Genomic DNA, 13350 nt, shown 5'->3' on the forward strand with positions numbered 1-13350 from the left:
TCTTGTTTTCTTCATCTCTGAGCTTGTGCATGTCTCTTCTATTTCTGTTTCTGGTATTTCTTACTGAGTTTAATTTCTTTTACTTTCTTTGTTTCTTTGTTTCTTTCTTTCTTATACACCTGCCAAACAAATTTCTTACAAATGTTTCATTCACTGCTTTGGAATGAGAGGATTCAACTCTAAAGCCCTGTTGCCCTGCTCCCCGAAATGTAATTCTTCTAAAGGTTAAGTGATTTCAAGGAGACCCAGGATTCTAAAATCAGACATCAAACAGAAAGCCCTGTAGGTATTTAAAGCAGGAAGCGGTTTACAACAGGAAATCATGTGCTTACAAAATCCTCATCAGGAAGTTTCAAAAACCCCAGGAAACCACTTCTAAAGGATGCTGCAACAGCAAGGCTAACAATTTTCGGGCAAGTGCAAAGGCCCCTGCAAAACTCTGTCTCCCCTGAATAGAAGAACCTGTCGCTGGTGGAACTTAGCTCAGATTCCCCCTGTAAGGGGTTGTGGGAAATGTAGTTCTCAGTCTCCCAGCCCCCACCATTTAGGAAGCGCGCACAAGGAGGCAGGAAGGGTGAGGAACTGACAAGAGGAAATGCAGCTCAGTTGCCTCTCTAGTGCAAAGGGGAGCTCTCGGTTTACCTTCAGCAGAAAACCTGGCGACCCCACCCAGGATTCCTTTAGCTACTTCTATTTCTTTTCTTCGCAGGTTTCTTCTGGGTGCTGGGTCAGGAGGGCTAAACACTAGCCACGTACTATACTGAGAGTCCGTCCTTTTAGAAATGAATTCCAAGTATGGAAATCCTCTCCCTTATCTTTCCCCACTGTCTCCAGAGCCGCAGCTGAGGGCCGAGGGAGCACATTATGCTGATATTCACAGAAGCTCCACTGCCTAATAGTCTATTTAGTTCAGAAAGCAGCATCATATTGAGCTCGGAAAAAAGCCACTCACTCCCCTGACGAATGTGACTGGGGAGATACTCGCACAGTCAGCGGGACACACATTCCCGAGACGAGTAAGTTCACCAAGACGCGGGATTCTGGAACTTCGACGGCAGGATCTGGATGTTCTATTCAGGAACATTTGGTCTTTCTTCATCTTCCAGCTAAATGTCTTTCTCTCTAAATAAAATTGGCTCAAAGTTTGCGGAGTCCAAGGAAACAGGCCATGGCCTTTGTCTGTGGATATGATTCCAAAGTGAAAACACACTCATTCTGGACACGTGTGTGTGTGTCTTCCCTCTTCCTGGTCAAGGTTAGACAAGCTAGTGTTTGGGGGGTCCTGGAGGCTTTTGTAGGGAAGAAGCTATCTGATTTTGCTCAGTGCTTCCTTTATGGCACACGTAAGGCTTGGCCAGCTCCCGCTGAGATATTCATCTCTCCCATTGTTCCTATGACTTCATCATCCTGATCGTGTAGAAGGTGACAGAGCTGGGACAGAGAATTCCTTTATCCTTATTGGCATCTTCATGTTTGAGTTTGAATCAGACACCAAGGTACACCCGAGTGTGGCTTTGGGGCTATCTGTCCTACTTGCAACGACCATCCTTATCATTGCATTTTTCTCAGTCTACCTCTTCTTCAGGGAGGTTGATGAACACGTAAAGAAATATCTCAATGTGGAGCCTAGAAAAGGTATATATGGGAGGAAGGGAAGGGATCTACTTATGTGTAAGATACTAGAAAAATATGTTCCTTGCTACCTGATCTGGGAAGACAATTCCTCTTCTCTGGGCTTTAAAGGACTTTAAATGACCCTGGGCCAAGAGTTTTTAAAAATTATATTTCCGTGTATGATGGAAATACCTGGGGAACATGGGTCAGGACAGGCCTGGGAAGTCTGTTCCTGGTGTGCCTGTGAGCATGAGGAAGTATTCGGGGCCCTGCCTGAGCTGAGATTAATGCCCAGGCGCAGGGATATGGGAGACCCTGTAGATCCTGGGCACCTGGGAAAGGGTTTCCAAACATTTGTCTCTGACCCAGGGAACTTTGTCTTAGTCGTTCTCAGATACAGATACGCCCTGCGTAATGCTGTGGATAAGGGCAAAGATGACGATATTATGAAAACGGGCCATCTGGGAAGGCCACCTGGTGTTCCTTGTCCTTCACCTCTGGTTAAAGCTGGCAGCTCTATCGGGTCCACAGTCCGTGCCCCATATGGTCTGAGACAACACGCACCAATGTGGTTTCAGTGAGGCAGCCCCACACGTTCTGCACGTGATCTTCCCTTCCTCTCAGCCAAGCCTCTGAGCCTTCTCTCTGGGGAGAACATTTATCAAACTGAGTTTTCATTCTGGAAAATTTTCTCCTTTTTGTCTATTTCTTTGATGTTTCTGGTGGTTTTAATACTAAACCACCACGATGCCTACTCCAACACACCACTATATAAATGAGAATGTATAATGTACTAAGTGAATTGCCCCAAATTTCACGTGAAGTCACTGTAACGCTCAGTCATCTGTACAGATGTCTCCACTTCCCTAACGCATGCTCTGCTTCACCTCTGCCACTGTTCTTGAGTGAGGCAAATGCAGGCTGTAAACATTTCTACAATCTGAGACCCTCGTTTGCCCTTAGGAGTCCAAAGTCAGAACGCGGTACCCCAAGTGACGGTCTCAAAGGAGTCAAATAAGTGGCCTTGTCTGCAGTTGTTCCTTTTCCAGCAATGAGTGAAGGGGTATCTCCTTCGTGGAGGGTAAAGAGACACAGGCTTGTCACCGGGGGTTCTCTAAGTGACCACGGAAAGTACAGCTCTTTTCTAAGACCTGAGAACTTGAGTGGGCCCCTCTCTCTCTCACACCCCCACCTTGCCCTTTTCAAGGCATTTCTGTCATTTCTCTGTGTCCTCACAGAGGCTGGGCAAATCTCGGGTTCTGTGGTTACACCGCCCTCCTGCCCCGGTTCTCAGAAACTGCTGCACATGTGTTGTGCTACCATGACCATGTTTCTCAAATTTGAATGTCAGTTCCTCAGACTGACATGATTATGTGTGTGTGTGTGTGTGCACGCGCTCCCTCTAGGTACAATGAAGTTCAGGGAATCGATTTAGAGGCTAAAATATTGGCACATTTGTGACATGTTGGGCTTACGGTGATCTTCGACACTATTAATTTAGTTGAAGACCTTCCTGACAAATAAGTAGTTTCAGTGAGTTAGGTATCAGCTGTGAGGAGGCAGCTACTGCAAATTTTCTTGTTGATACATAGAAATTTAGAGCTGGAAGGAAATGTAGAAAATATACAATTTCAGTTACAGATTAGAATATTCTCTTTTCCTCCTAGCTGTGAGATGAGGCGTGTGGTTTTGCTGACTTTAATTCTTGGAGCTCAAGAATTGCTCTTGTATGGGGATAAACTAATCACACTGGAATTACCTACATGGAAATTTTGGCAGATCAGGGCAGGGCCACAGAGAAAGGCTTCATCTGTCATTCTGGAATGAGGGACCTGGAGCTCTGCTTTTTTTAATTCCTTCCGTTCCTTGTGAAGCCTGATATATTTATGAAAACTCAGAAATTTGCATTGGTACAATACTATTAACTAAATTGCAGATCTGTTATAGACTTTCTTTGTTTTTTCCACTAATATCTTTTTTTCTGTTCCGTAATCCAATCTAAGATGTCACACTGCATTTAGTCATCATATTTCCTTAGACTCCTCCAATCTGTGACAATTTCTAGATCTGTCGTTATCTGTTACAACTTTATTTTGCAAAAAGCTCAGCGATTTGGGTTTCTTTGCTGTTTTCAAGTGAGGATGGGTTTTGAGGAAGAACACCACGGCTGAGGTGACGTTTTCCTTTCATTGAGTCACAGCAGTGGGCGCAGGATTTCAAAATGACGTTACTGGTCCTGCTGACTTTGAACAGTTGGTGCAGATGGTGTTTGCCAGGTTTCTCCATGCTTTCCGTCTTTTTCTTTCATCGTTTTTTCTTTTTTTTTTTTTTAACCCAAATAAGGACTTATTCTGTTAATTCTTTAGAGGTGATTGCATTCTTCATTAATTAAAGGATAATCGTTTTACAGGTTACATCTAGTTTTTTTTCATCTAATGAATATTCATTTCCTTGAATTCTTGAATGGCCTTTGCTATGCCTGGATTCTTCATCTCATCTCATTTTAATCCACCTTTTCCACATCTATAGATCTTTTTCAAGTACATCTTAAAGGATGGAGCCAGGGCATGAATTAAATATTATAAATGTAATGCCAGTTAACTAAGAATGAATAGAGCCTGAGAACAAATTACTTTCCTAGAAATAATAATAAACTGTTGACTCACTTAGCTTGTTGCCAACTAAACCACCCAAGTCGTTCTCACGTAAAATTTCAACGGGCCAGATTAAACGAAACCAAGATCTGCGGTTAACTGACGCTTTTAGGATCTCAGCTCTGTTACTTACTAGCTTTGTTCCTTAAGGATAGGCCTTCTCCCCCATAAAATGGGGCACATGGAAACTTTCTTACAGTGTATTGAGGAGACTTAATAAGACTGGCACAGTGTTAGCAGCAAATGGATATTTAAGTGAGTAACTAACCAGGTTTGACACTCATACCCTCAAAAGCTGACTGGACATACAGCCACTTGCACATGTCATATTTTTTCCTTCCTGGGCCCTGGGCCCTAGATACACAGTTACAGGAAGGAAACAGGGTTGCTACCGGAAAGAATCAGTGATCTGACAGTAGACATCCATTTTCTTCCAGGAGTTGAGAAATTCCCTTCAAAGGGGCAAAATTATGGAAATCCCCACTATCCGCCCTAATCAGCCAGAGGAACAGCCTCCAGGGGCCCTCCCAGAGACCACCGCAAACCCCTGTAGAAAACATGCACCCATCTTGTACTCTCATGGGCCTCTCTCAACAACACAGAACTCTAAAAGTAAATGGAATGAGTTGAAGGGGACAAAACTACAAGAACATTTTCTCTATGATATTCATAATTTTGCCATGAAATAAATTTTTTAGAAAACATGAAAAATATAGAAAAATGATAATTTCTGTATCAGAAATATGAAATATAGTTTATCTACAATATTATTAACCTTAATTAAATAACTTAATTAAAACATAATTAATTAACTGCAATATACACTCATAAGGTTTTACTTAAATCTATTTGAGTATTTCTAGTTGAAGGAAATGTACGCAGATAAAATTTTGCATTACAAATGAATATATGATGTAATAAAAATGTTAAAGGACTGTGTACATAATAACCTGTAGCATAGTATAAAACTAATTTTTAAAAAATATTTTGTATTCATATGATTATGTATCAGAAGTTGATATTTTGAATTCTTAGGTATGTTTTCTCTGTGAGTTAATATTATGTATGTTTTCTTTATTTTGCTTAATTCTTTTTAATTTTTGCATTTTGCAAATTTTTAATTTTTTCTAATTGCAAAATACACTATGTTTAAAAATCTATAAGTTTTCAATGAGACTTCCAACATTATATTTACATGTTCTGTTGAACTCAAAGTCGTTATCTTGGGTAGTGAGTGGGAGAAAGGAGGGGTGAGGGAGTGTAAGCCCCAAGCTAGTCATTCTGAAGAACTCACTGAAACAGCTAGAGAAAAAAACAAAAATTCAGGAGCAGGATGTAAATGACCTTAACGGGTAAAAGATTCTAATAAGAGCAGCATCTTCCAAAATTTGTAGAAACAGAATATAGCAAGATGGAATTCCATGCCCTTATGAGAAATGTTAGATGACGTCAGTGATTTAAACCTATAATAGTGTAGAAGCAAAGCAGTAAGAGAATTATTCCTCCATCTGTCAAGGAAAATGCACAAAACTTCTCTTATCCCAGGAAAATGTTACAGGATTAGATCCTGTTACATGTGAGAATTAAATTTAAATGATGTAAAACATTTACTACGCTACCTGGCATTTGGTAATAACAAATGTGAGTTTCTCATTTATACCTTATTTTCATTTTCACAACTTCATGTCCTCGTACAACTTCTAATCTCCAGTCCTTACCATATATTTTTATTTTTATTAACGTTTTTCCCTTTTTTTTTTTTTGGATTTCAATTCTGCCTCCAATATTGCTGGCACTCTAAGCTCCATGAAACTTCCAGTATTTTTTATATTTCTAATTTCCTCCCTGTTTCTGTCCCTAATGCATAATATTTGTGTCTATCTGTTAACATACATACTCCTACCATGCCCACTCTCTCTCGAATGACAGAGCAAAATAAAAACAAACCCTTACCCATATGCCAAGAGTTTTGATGTAACATTATCATGAGACGATCTCTTCCTGAATCTTAAGAAATAATTCCTGGGCCCTTTTCTATATGCCCCCAGAGATGTACTTATAATGTGGAAACAGGTTTTTTCCTTAGAAATAAGACCAGGAAACTGAGTTACTGGCACTTGAAAGGAGAAGTCATTATAAATGCTGAAGCTGTTTTTTCTTTGCTACTTCCTTATCCTATTAGGATGCTGGACACCAGAGGAAGTTAACGAATCTGCCTGAAAACTCCAGCCGAACAAGAGGAAGTATAAACTGCCAACCCAAACTTTCAAAAAGATTCACGTCTTACATTAACAGATGTATATGGATTTTACTTAAAAGGTAAAACAACGTCACCAGGTTTGTTTACTTTAGCATGTATATTACAACAGCCTATGTTAAAGGGATCAGAGGGAAATTACATTGCTCAAAGCGGGATTTTCTGTGAAAGTTTTGCTGGTGTCACCATGAGAACAGAAAAACACATGTTTGAAAATATTCTATAATCTATGAAACTGTTTCAAATGGAGTCCTTGGAAAATTAATTTTTAAGGCTAATAATAATGTGAAAAAAAAGTTTAGTCATCAAATTATTTTGGAAAACATCTATTTAAAATGATATAAAAGATTTGGTGGAAAACCAGAAATGGCTTTTCAGCTCACAGTGACTGTCTTTTATGTTTTAAGGCACCTGTACCTCTGTCCTCCCATTTCTTTGGGAAAGTTTCTTTCTCTCCTTCATGTTTGATATGTTAATGATTAGAGCTGGGGTCTTCTTACAAGCCCGCATCTCCCTGATTACAGTGACCGATCCAAGGAAAAGTCACCAAGCCCTTCAGACTGCTCATCAGGACGTTTCAGACCACACTTCCATGCGGAGTAGGCTGATGAATAAAAACGAAGCACATACAGAAATTAAAATGGGACATACTTTAGAATGTGTTCCTAATCAAGATTTTTACTTTCTTAAATCTGAGGACCATGATTCTAAGTGAAGTGGGCAGGAAAGAGAAAGAAAAATGCCATATGACATCATTTATATGAGGAATCTAAAAAAATAGTAACAATAATAATAAGGACATACATGAACTAATTATTATTTTGATTTCTTGAATATGTATGAGCACATGTGACTGTCCTTTATGATTGGACTACCACATTCTGTTGATTCTTATTTTGTAGTTGGCTTTATTCCTTTGATAACTATGTAAGTTTAAAAAGCTAAAGATCTATCTGCTCTTAGAAACAATAATTAGTACACATATGTAAAGTAAAAAAAAGTGCAATATACTGTATATATGCATTTGTATGCAATATAATGTGTATATGCAGTCCAACTGTAATAATTCTACCTAATAAAACTGAAAAAGGAAAAAAGTTGAGATATAAACATACAACATTGTATTAATTTCAGGTGTACAACATAATTATTCCATATTTGTAAACACTGAACAATATGAAAATGATCACTACAATAGTCCTTTATATAACATCCATCACTATACATAATTACAAAGTTTCTTCTGTTGTGATGAGAACTTTTAACATCCACTATTCTAGTAACTCTCAAATGTGCAGTACCTTATTATTAACCACAGTTATTAGATCCCCAAGTTTGTACCTTCTGATCTCCACCCATTTCACCAAACCCCCTCACTCCCCACCTCTGGCAACATCAATCGTCTGTATCTGTGAGCCTGGTTTTTGTCTTGTTCTGTTTTATATGCTACATATACAGGATTATATGGAAAAAAAACTAAAGGAAAAATAAATTTAATTTGATTATAAGAAAAAAAAATATTACTTAAACCAAACTAGAAAAAGATATATGCAAATGAAAACACTGTCAAATGAAAAGACATCATATTATATTTATGAAATCCTACAAAAAGTCAGAAAACCCATTCAGAAATTCATAAAATCAAGAACAGGGAGTTAAGATAAATTCAAACCAGCAATATTCCTTTTTATTTAATACCCTTGAAAGTCATACACAACTTTTAGTAGTCACATTCACCAATTTAATTTTTAGAAATTCAGCAGCAGTCTTTGGAACACTAGGAGACAAAGGACTGTGTTGTAATCTTCAGCGTACGAGGTGGATTCTTGATCATTCAGTCGTTCAGGTCTTCATCAAGGGATCTTCAAGGCTGAACGAAAGACGTAAACAGAAAAAATGTTATTTCCTCTTCATATGAACATACATAGAAGAATTACATGATAATGTGATACAATGTATTATATTACATTCTCTCTCTCACAGACACACATATGCCCACACATACTCTCACTCACTCACATATGTTAAAAAGCATACTACCGCTCGGAACAGAAAATGTAAATGCAACGATTTTCAAACCTCAGTGTACCTAAGAATTATTTCTATTCCAGAGAATTATAGTGCAGAAATGCCATTTTTAAAAGCACACCCATGTGATTCTGAAGCAGTGATTCAGTGGTGATTACTCTTTAAGGAAAAAGTAGTTTAATCAATATTTATTACATCAGAATAATATTTGTATGTTTGAGATTATCCATCAAAAATCATTCAAAGTCCTCCTCAGTGTACAATGTTAGGATTTTCAAAATACTCCTTTACATGTATACATATGTGTAATTTTGTAGATGTAATCATTATGTTTAATTATATTCAGTAATGTAACACATAAATAGAATGTATTATTGCACTTTTGTGACTTTTCCTTATTTAATTGGCCGCACCATAATCTTTCCAGCCACTATCCCACTGATTGGCATTCTCTTTGTTTCCAGCTTTGGGGCACTATTAACAAGGCTGCAAAAAGGAATCCTTGTATGTTTCTTCTTACATACTAATTTCTTTCTCTGTATGGAAGAAATTTTCAGGGGCAGGTAGAATTGTTGAGTCAAAGGATCCATGAGGCATTTTTTAAAAAAATTAATGGAAGTTTCCTGATTGCTTTCACCAAAGGCTACCACACCTCTCATTTCCAGCAGCAGTGTTTGAAATTGTATTTTTCTCTGTGTCCCCACCAACAATAAATATTGGTGCTGTTTTAAATTTCTGTTGGTCTAATTTGTATAAAGCAGTATCTCATTGTTAATCATACTTTGAATTGCCCAGACATACTGGTGAACTTGAGAATTTTAAAAATATTTATTAGTCATTTAAAATTCATTTTGTGTGGATTGGTTTTTTTGTGACTTTGCCTAGTTATTCATTAGATGTTGTCTTTCTCTTAATAATTGGCTTATATATTAATATTGGCATATAGATATGTATACAGCATGTTATATGTTATATACGCATACTAACACTTTTTATGCTATATACAATTTACAACAGTTCTAAGTGTACATGTGTATATATGTATGATATTAACACTCTACATTTATATACTTTTAAGAATTCCAACTTTTATCCTTTGTCTCAATCTATGTTTCTCATATAACATACACAATATTTCTACCAAAAAACATACTTTTGTCATATATCATTTCTAAATGCATAGTCCTCCCAAAATTGTTTTTTAAAAGAACCAAGAAAATGTACCCACTAACTTGCTTCCCCTTCTTTTCTTTTTGGTGTATAACTTAACAAATTTCTTGCCTTATTCACTTTTTTCTTTTGTTACACTTTCCTCATGAAAGCAAATTATAAAATGAAAATCTGATTGTGTCTTGTCCCAAATTAATCTTCTAAAGCACCCCCCCCAACTGTCCCTAGAATAAAATATGAACATGAGATACAGCAGATAAGACCAGTCGTTATTGGGCTCCACACCACCTTTTCAGCCTAGATTCTCACCATTTCTCTCTCTCTGCAGAGTCTCCATAATTCCCCCCACAGGCTGTGAGATCTTCCAGTAAGCAATCATGCCTTTTCAACCTCTCTTATCTCTGTATCTTCAGTGCTCAAGTTGCCACTGGTTACCATAAATATTTTCAGTATATGTTTCTGAGGGAAGAACTTTTTACCGTTCCCCAAAGGTGTGGTACTTTCCTGTGCCACATTTTGTATATGCCGCGTCCTTTCCTTACAATGATCTATCTCGCAGTCATCTGACGTTTAACTTGAACATCACATTTTTTGCACAATCTCCCTGAAGTGTCTTAGGCCAGCTCTCCATATTCCTGCAGTATCGCATTCTGTCTCTACCATAGCATGCATCACACAGCTGTGTGTCCTGCCTCTTTCCTGAAATGACTCCTACAGTGTCTTTAGAAGATTTATTCATATTTATTTACCCATCTTCTTCTTAGCTCTATGAGGTAGCACTGTGATTGCTTAGAAAATATTTAGGCAACTCAGAGATGGATAAGAAATATTTATAAAAAGTTATTGCATATTCTGAGTGTGGATATACATACACACACAAATATATACATATATGGAAATATATGTGCATGTACGTCCTTTCTTTTTTTTTTCTAACACCGGAGGAGTTCTCAATTTCCACAAGACTGGAACTGTTTCGAGCAATGATGAATCAGTTCTCCTCACTCACCTCATTGGATTGTAGTTCCCATTTTCCTTTTCATTGTACCTCTGAATGGTCTCCTTTTTCATCCAGAAATAGGAAGAGATTTAGACATAGAAATTAGTCTGGCATCATTAAAACCACCTGACTCATCGGAATTTTCTAAAAGGAAGAAAATAATTACTGGGAAAGAAATCAGACCTTCCCTCAAATGCCTTCGAAGCGCTTTGAACATTCAGAAACACTGTTTGCAATCAGGAAGGCAAACGGTGTGGTTTAAGAGGCACAGAAAGTCTTTCCCATGCCTTATAAATGTTTTCCTGACTTTCTTTTGGCAAATCCCAAATCCCTTGGCTTGAAGAAGTGAGTCAGGCCCCCCTCAGAAGGAATACTGAGAAGGCACTGAGCCTTCACAGAGGAAGGGGATATTGGAGTATTTTTTCCAACCCAGCAGAGTTATTCTGCCCAGAGGCAAAATTGGTGCTAAAAAGAAGACAGTGGACAAAGAAAGAAACATTATATAAAGAGAAATCAGGCTAGTCCTGTGAGTAAGGATGGCTGCCGATGGGATAAAGACATAGAAAGTTTAAGCTTTTAAGAAAAAAATCAAATTAGAGAAAGGAAATTAGCGGGAAGTGGGAATGAAAGAAACTGTGAAAGAGATATGAAAAGTCAAATTACCTTTTAGAAGATTAATTTCTGTTTTAGTAAAATTAGGTCCAAGCCTTAATATTCTACTACATGGCTCCTCTGTCAGAAATAATCATGGGCCTCTTAGACAGAGGTCTCCCCGTGACTGCAGTTTTTATGTTCTCCAAGAATAGTTTTTGGTTCATTCCTGCCTGTCTTCCTTACATGCATCACAAGCCTCCTATTACGTTTGAGAGTTCTTCCCACTGCTGTGCAAAGTCAAGTGTCTCAGCCTCACTTACAGCACATGTCTGAACCCCAGGGCTACAGACCCTCAAAGAATCCACAGACCTGGGGAATATAGGTCCAGGTCATCTGCCTTCAGGCAAGAATTCATCTCCCGGTATTGAATCTGGTGGACAGAATTCTCTCCTCTTGCAGAAACTGCCAACAGAAGCCGCAGGTTAGGGGTCAGCCGATCATAATAAAACGTTCCCTCCTCATGTGCACTTCTTCCACACCTAGTCATGATTCATGCCTCTCTCTTGTTTCCATCCTACTCTACTACCAAGCTTTTCCCTCAGCGCCACAAACTCAAGTGCAATGAGATGAGGCTGAAACTCCCCCATTGCTGTTGTCTAACAGCCCCGTTTCTTCCCCCAAGGCGGCCAGCAGTCCTCTGTAATTCACTAGAGATCTGTCTAAAATCGGTCCTTTCCCGTCCATTCTCACTATAAAGTCCTTTTCATCTTTCACCTCAGCTATTTCATAATGCTATCCTTCTCAGTAATGTGGTTCTCTTCCAGCGGCTCAGACATCCTGTTGCCAAACAGAACTTTCTAAGAGACTGCCTGCCTGTTTCACCCCACTCCACCCTACCCTTTAATGCCTGTCACCCTTCTTCTCATGCAATACAGAACTTTATTACTTGTTTCTTCCTCTTCTCCAGCCTTATCAGAAGCTTCTCTCCTTGAACTCAACTTTTGGTCCCCTCTCAGAACAACACGTGCGCCCTCCTTTACGCGTCTCTACACTTGTACATGTTTGTCTCTTTCCCTGAAATGCACCTGACCCAGTTCTTTGAACTCTATTTTCAAACTGTGTCTCAAAACCTCCTAGAAGTTTCCAGTACACCCCTTCCCTTTCAATTAATTACTTTATTCTCTGTTCCCCTTTTGGTCCTTATTCATCTTAACGTATAACAATACATTGCAATTTATTTGTTTACATGTATTCCACTAGACTTGAAATTCTACGAAAACAAAAACACTTGGTCATCTACGTCTGAAACATCTTCAGAACCTAGCACATTGCTTGACAGAACAGTAAAATTAGTAATAAGTATATAGTAAGAGCAAATAAATGTTTGGGCAATAAATGACTCATCCTGAACCATATAAGCATACTCATTCCACACTATTAATTCTATAATGTCCCAGGTAAACATGTAGATAGAATGTAGGAATTATCAATACAACCAGTGCCCCTTTTCTTCTCTGAATTCTTGTTCCCTCTTTTGGGGAACCTGCTTAAACCTCTTCTGGGTTCCCTTTCTCTGTCCACTTGGTACTTGGATCTAATAAATTTTTTTTGTTTTTTATTTTATTATCCCAAGAAACTTCCCCTGGGAACATTCGAGAGATCATAATGTGGCTCAGACCTGTAAGCCGCTGTCTCTGTCTTCGCTTCTGAGTCCACAAGAGGAGTGCGATGAGAAAGGCCAACAGAATGACCCCGAGGATCCCAAGTGCAACAAAGGACGAGTGACCTGAGCACAGGTAAACATCACAAGAGGTGATAACGTCTTAGCTGAAAGGCCTGGTTCCCCAGTTACTATCCCTCTTTTAGGTCAGATACAGGATCGTTGAAGAAATTTCAAATTATCAGAAATTCTGACCCAAAGTGTCTTAACAAGAGAGATTCTAAATAATGCAGACAACTGGTCCCATGCTCACAGCCCCCTTGATATACCTGTGGCTTTTAGGGGTCCTTTGTTCTCTGCAACTTCTGTAGGA

General features: G+C 38.5%; 1 protein-coding gene across 2 annotated transcripts in view; it reads right to left on the reverse strand.

Annotated features, from left to right (window-relative positions):
- CD163 (CD163 molecule) overlaps positions 1–13350 on the reverse strand; it is an 83889-nt gene that overhangs the window by 50941 nt on the left and 19598 nt on the right. The window contains exons 13-17 of one of the 2 annotated variants that reach the window (XM_010990815.3): positions 13307–13342; positions 12996–13103; positions 11687–11779; positions 10733–10785; positions 8187–8395 (exon numbers count right to left, since the gene is read on the reverse strand). The exons of the other annotated variant lie outside the window; for it this stretch is intronic. Of the exons in view, the coding sequence (XP_010989117.3) occupies positions 10763–10785; positions 11687–11779; positions 12996–13103; positions 13307–13342 (260 nt within the window). The 3' untranslated portion in view covers positions 8187–8395; positions 10733–10762. Of the gene's footprint in view, positions 1–8186; positions 8396–10732; positions 10786–11686; positions 11780–12995; positions 13104–13306; positions 13343–13350 lie in introns of those variants that run through there. 2 annotated transcript variants of the gene reach the window in all.

The sequence above is a fragment of the Camelus dromedarius genome, chromosome 25 (genome assembly GCF_036321535.1).
Source record: "Camelus dromedarius isolate mCamDro1 chromosome 25, mCamDro1.pat, whole genome shotgun sequence".
Lineage (NCBI taxonomy): Eukaryota > Metazoa > Chordata > Mammalia > Artiodactyla > Camelidae > Camelus > Camelus dromedarius.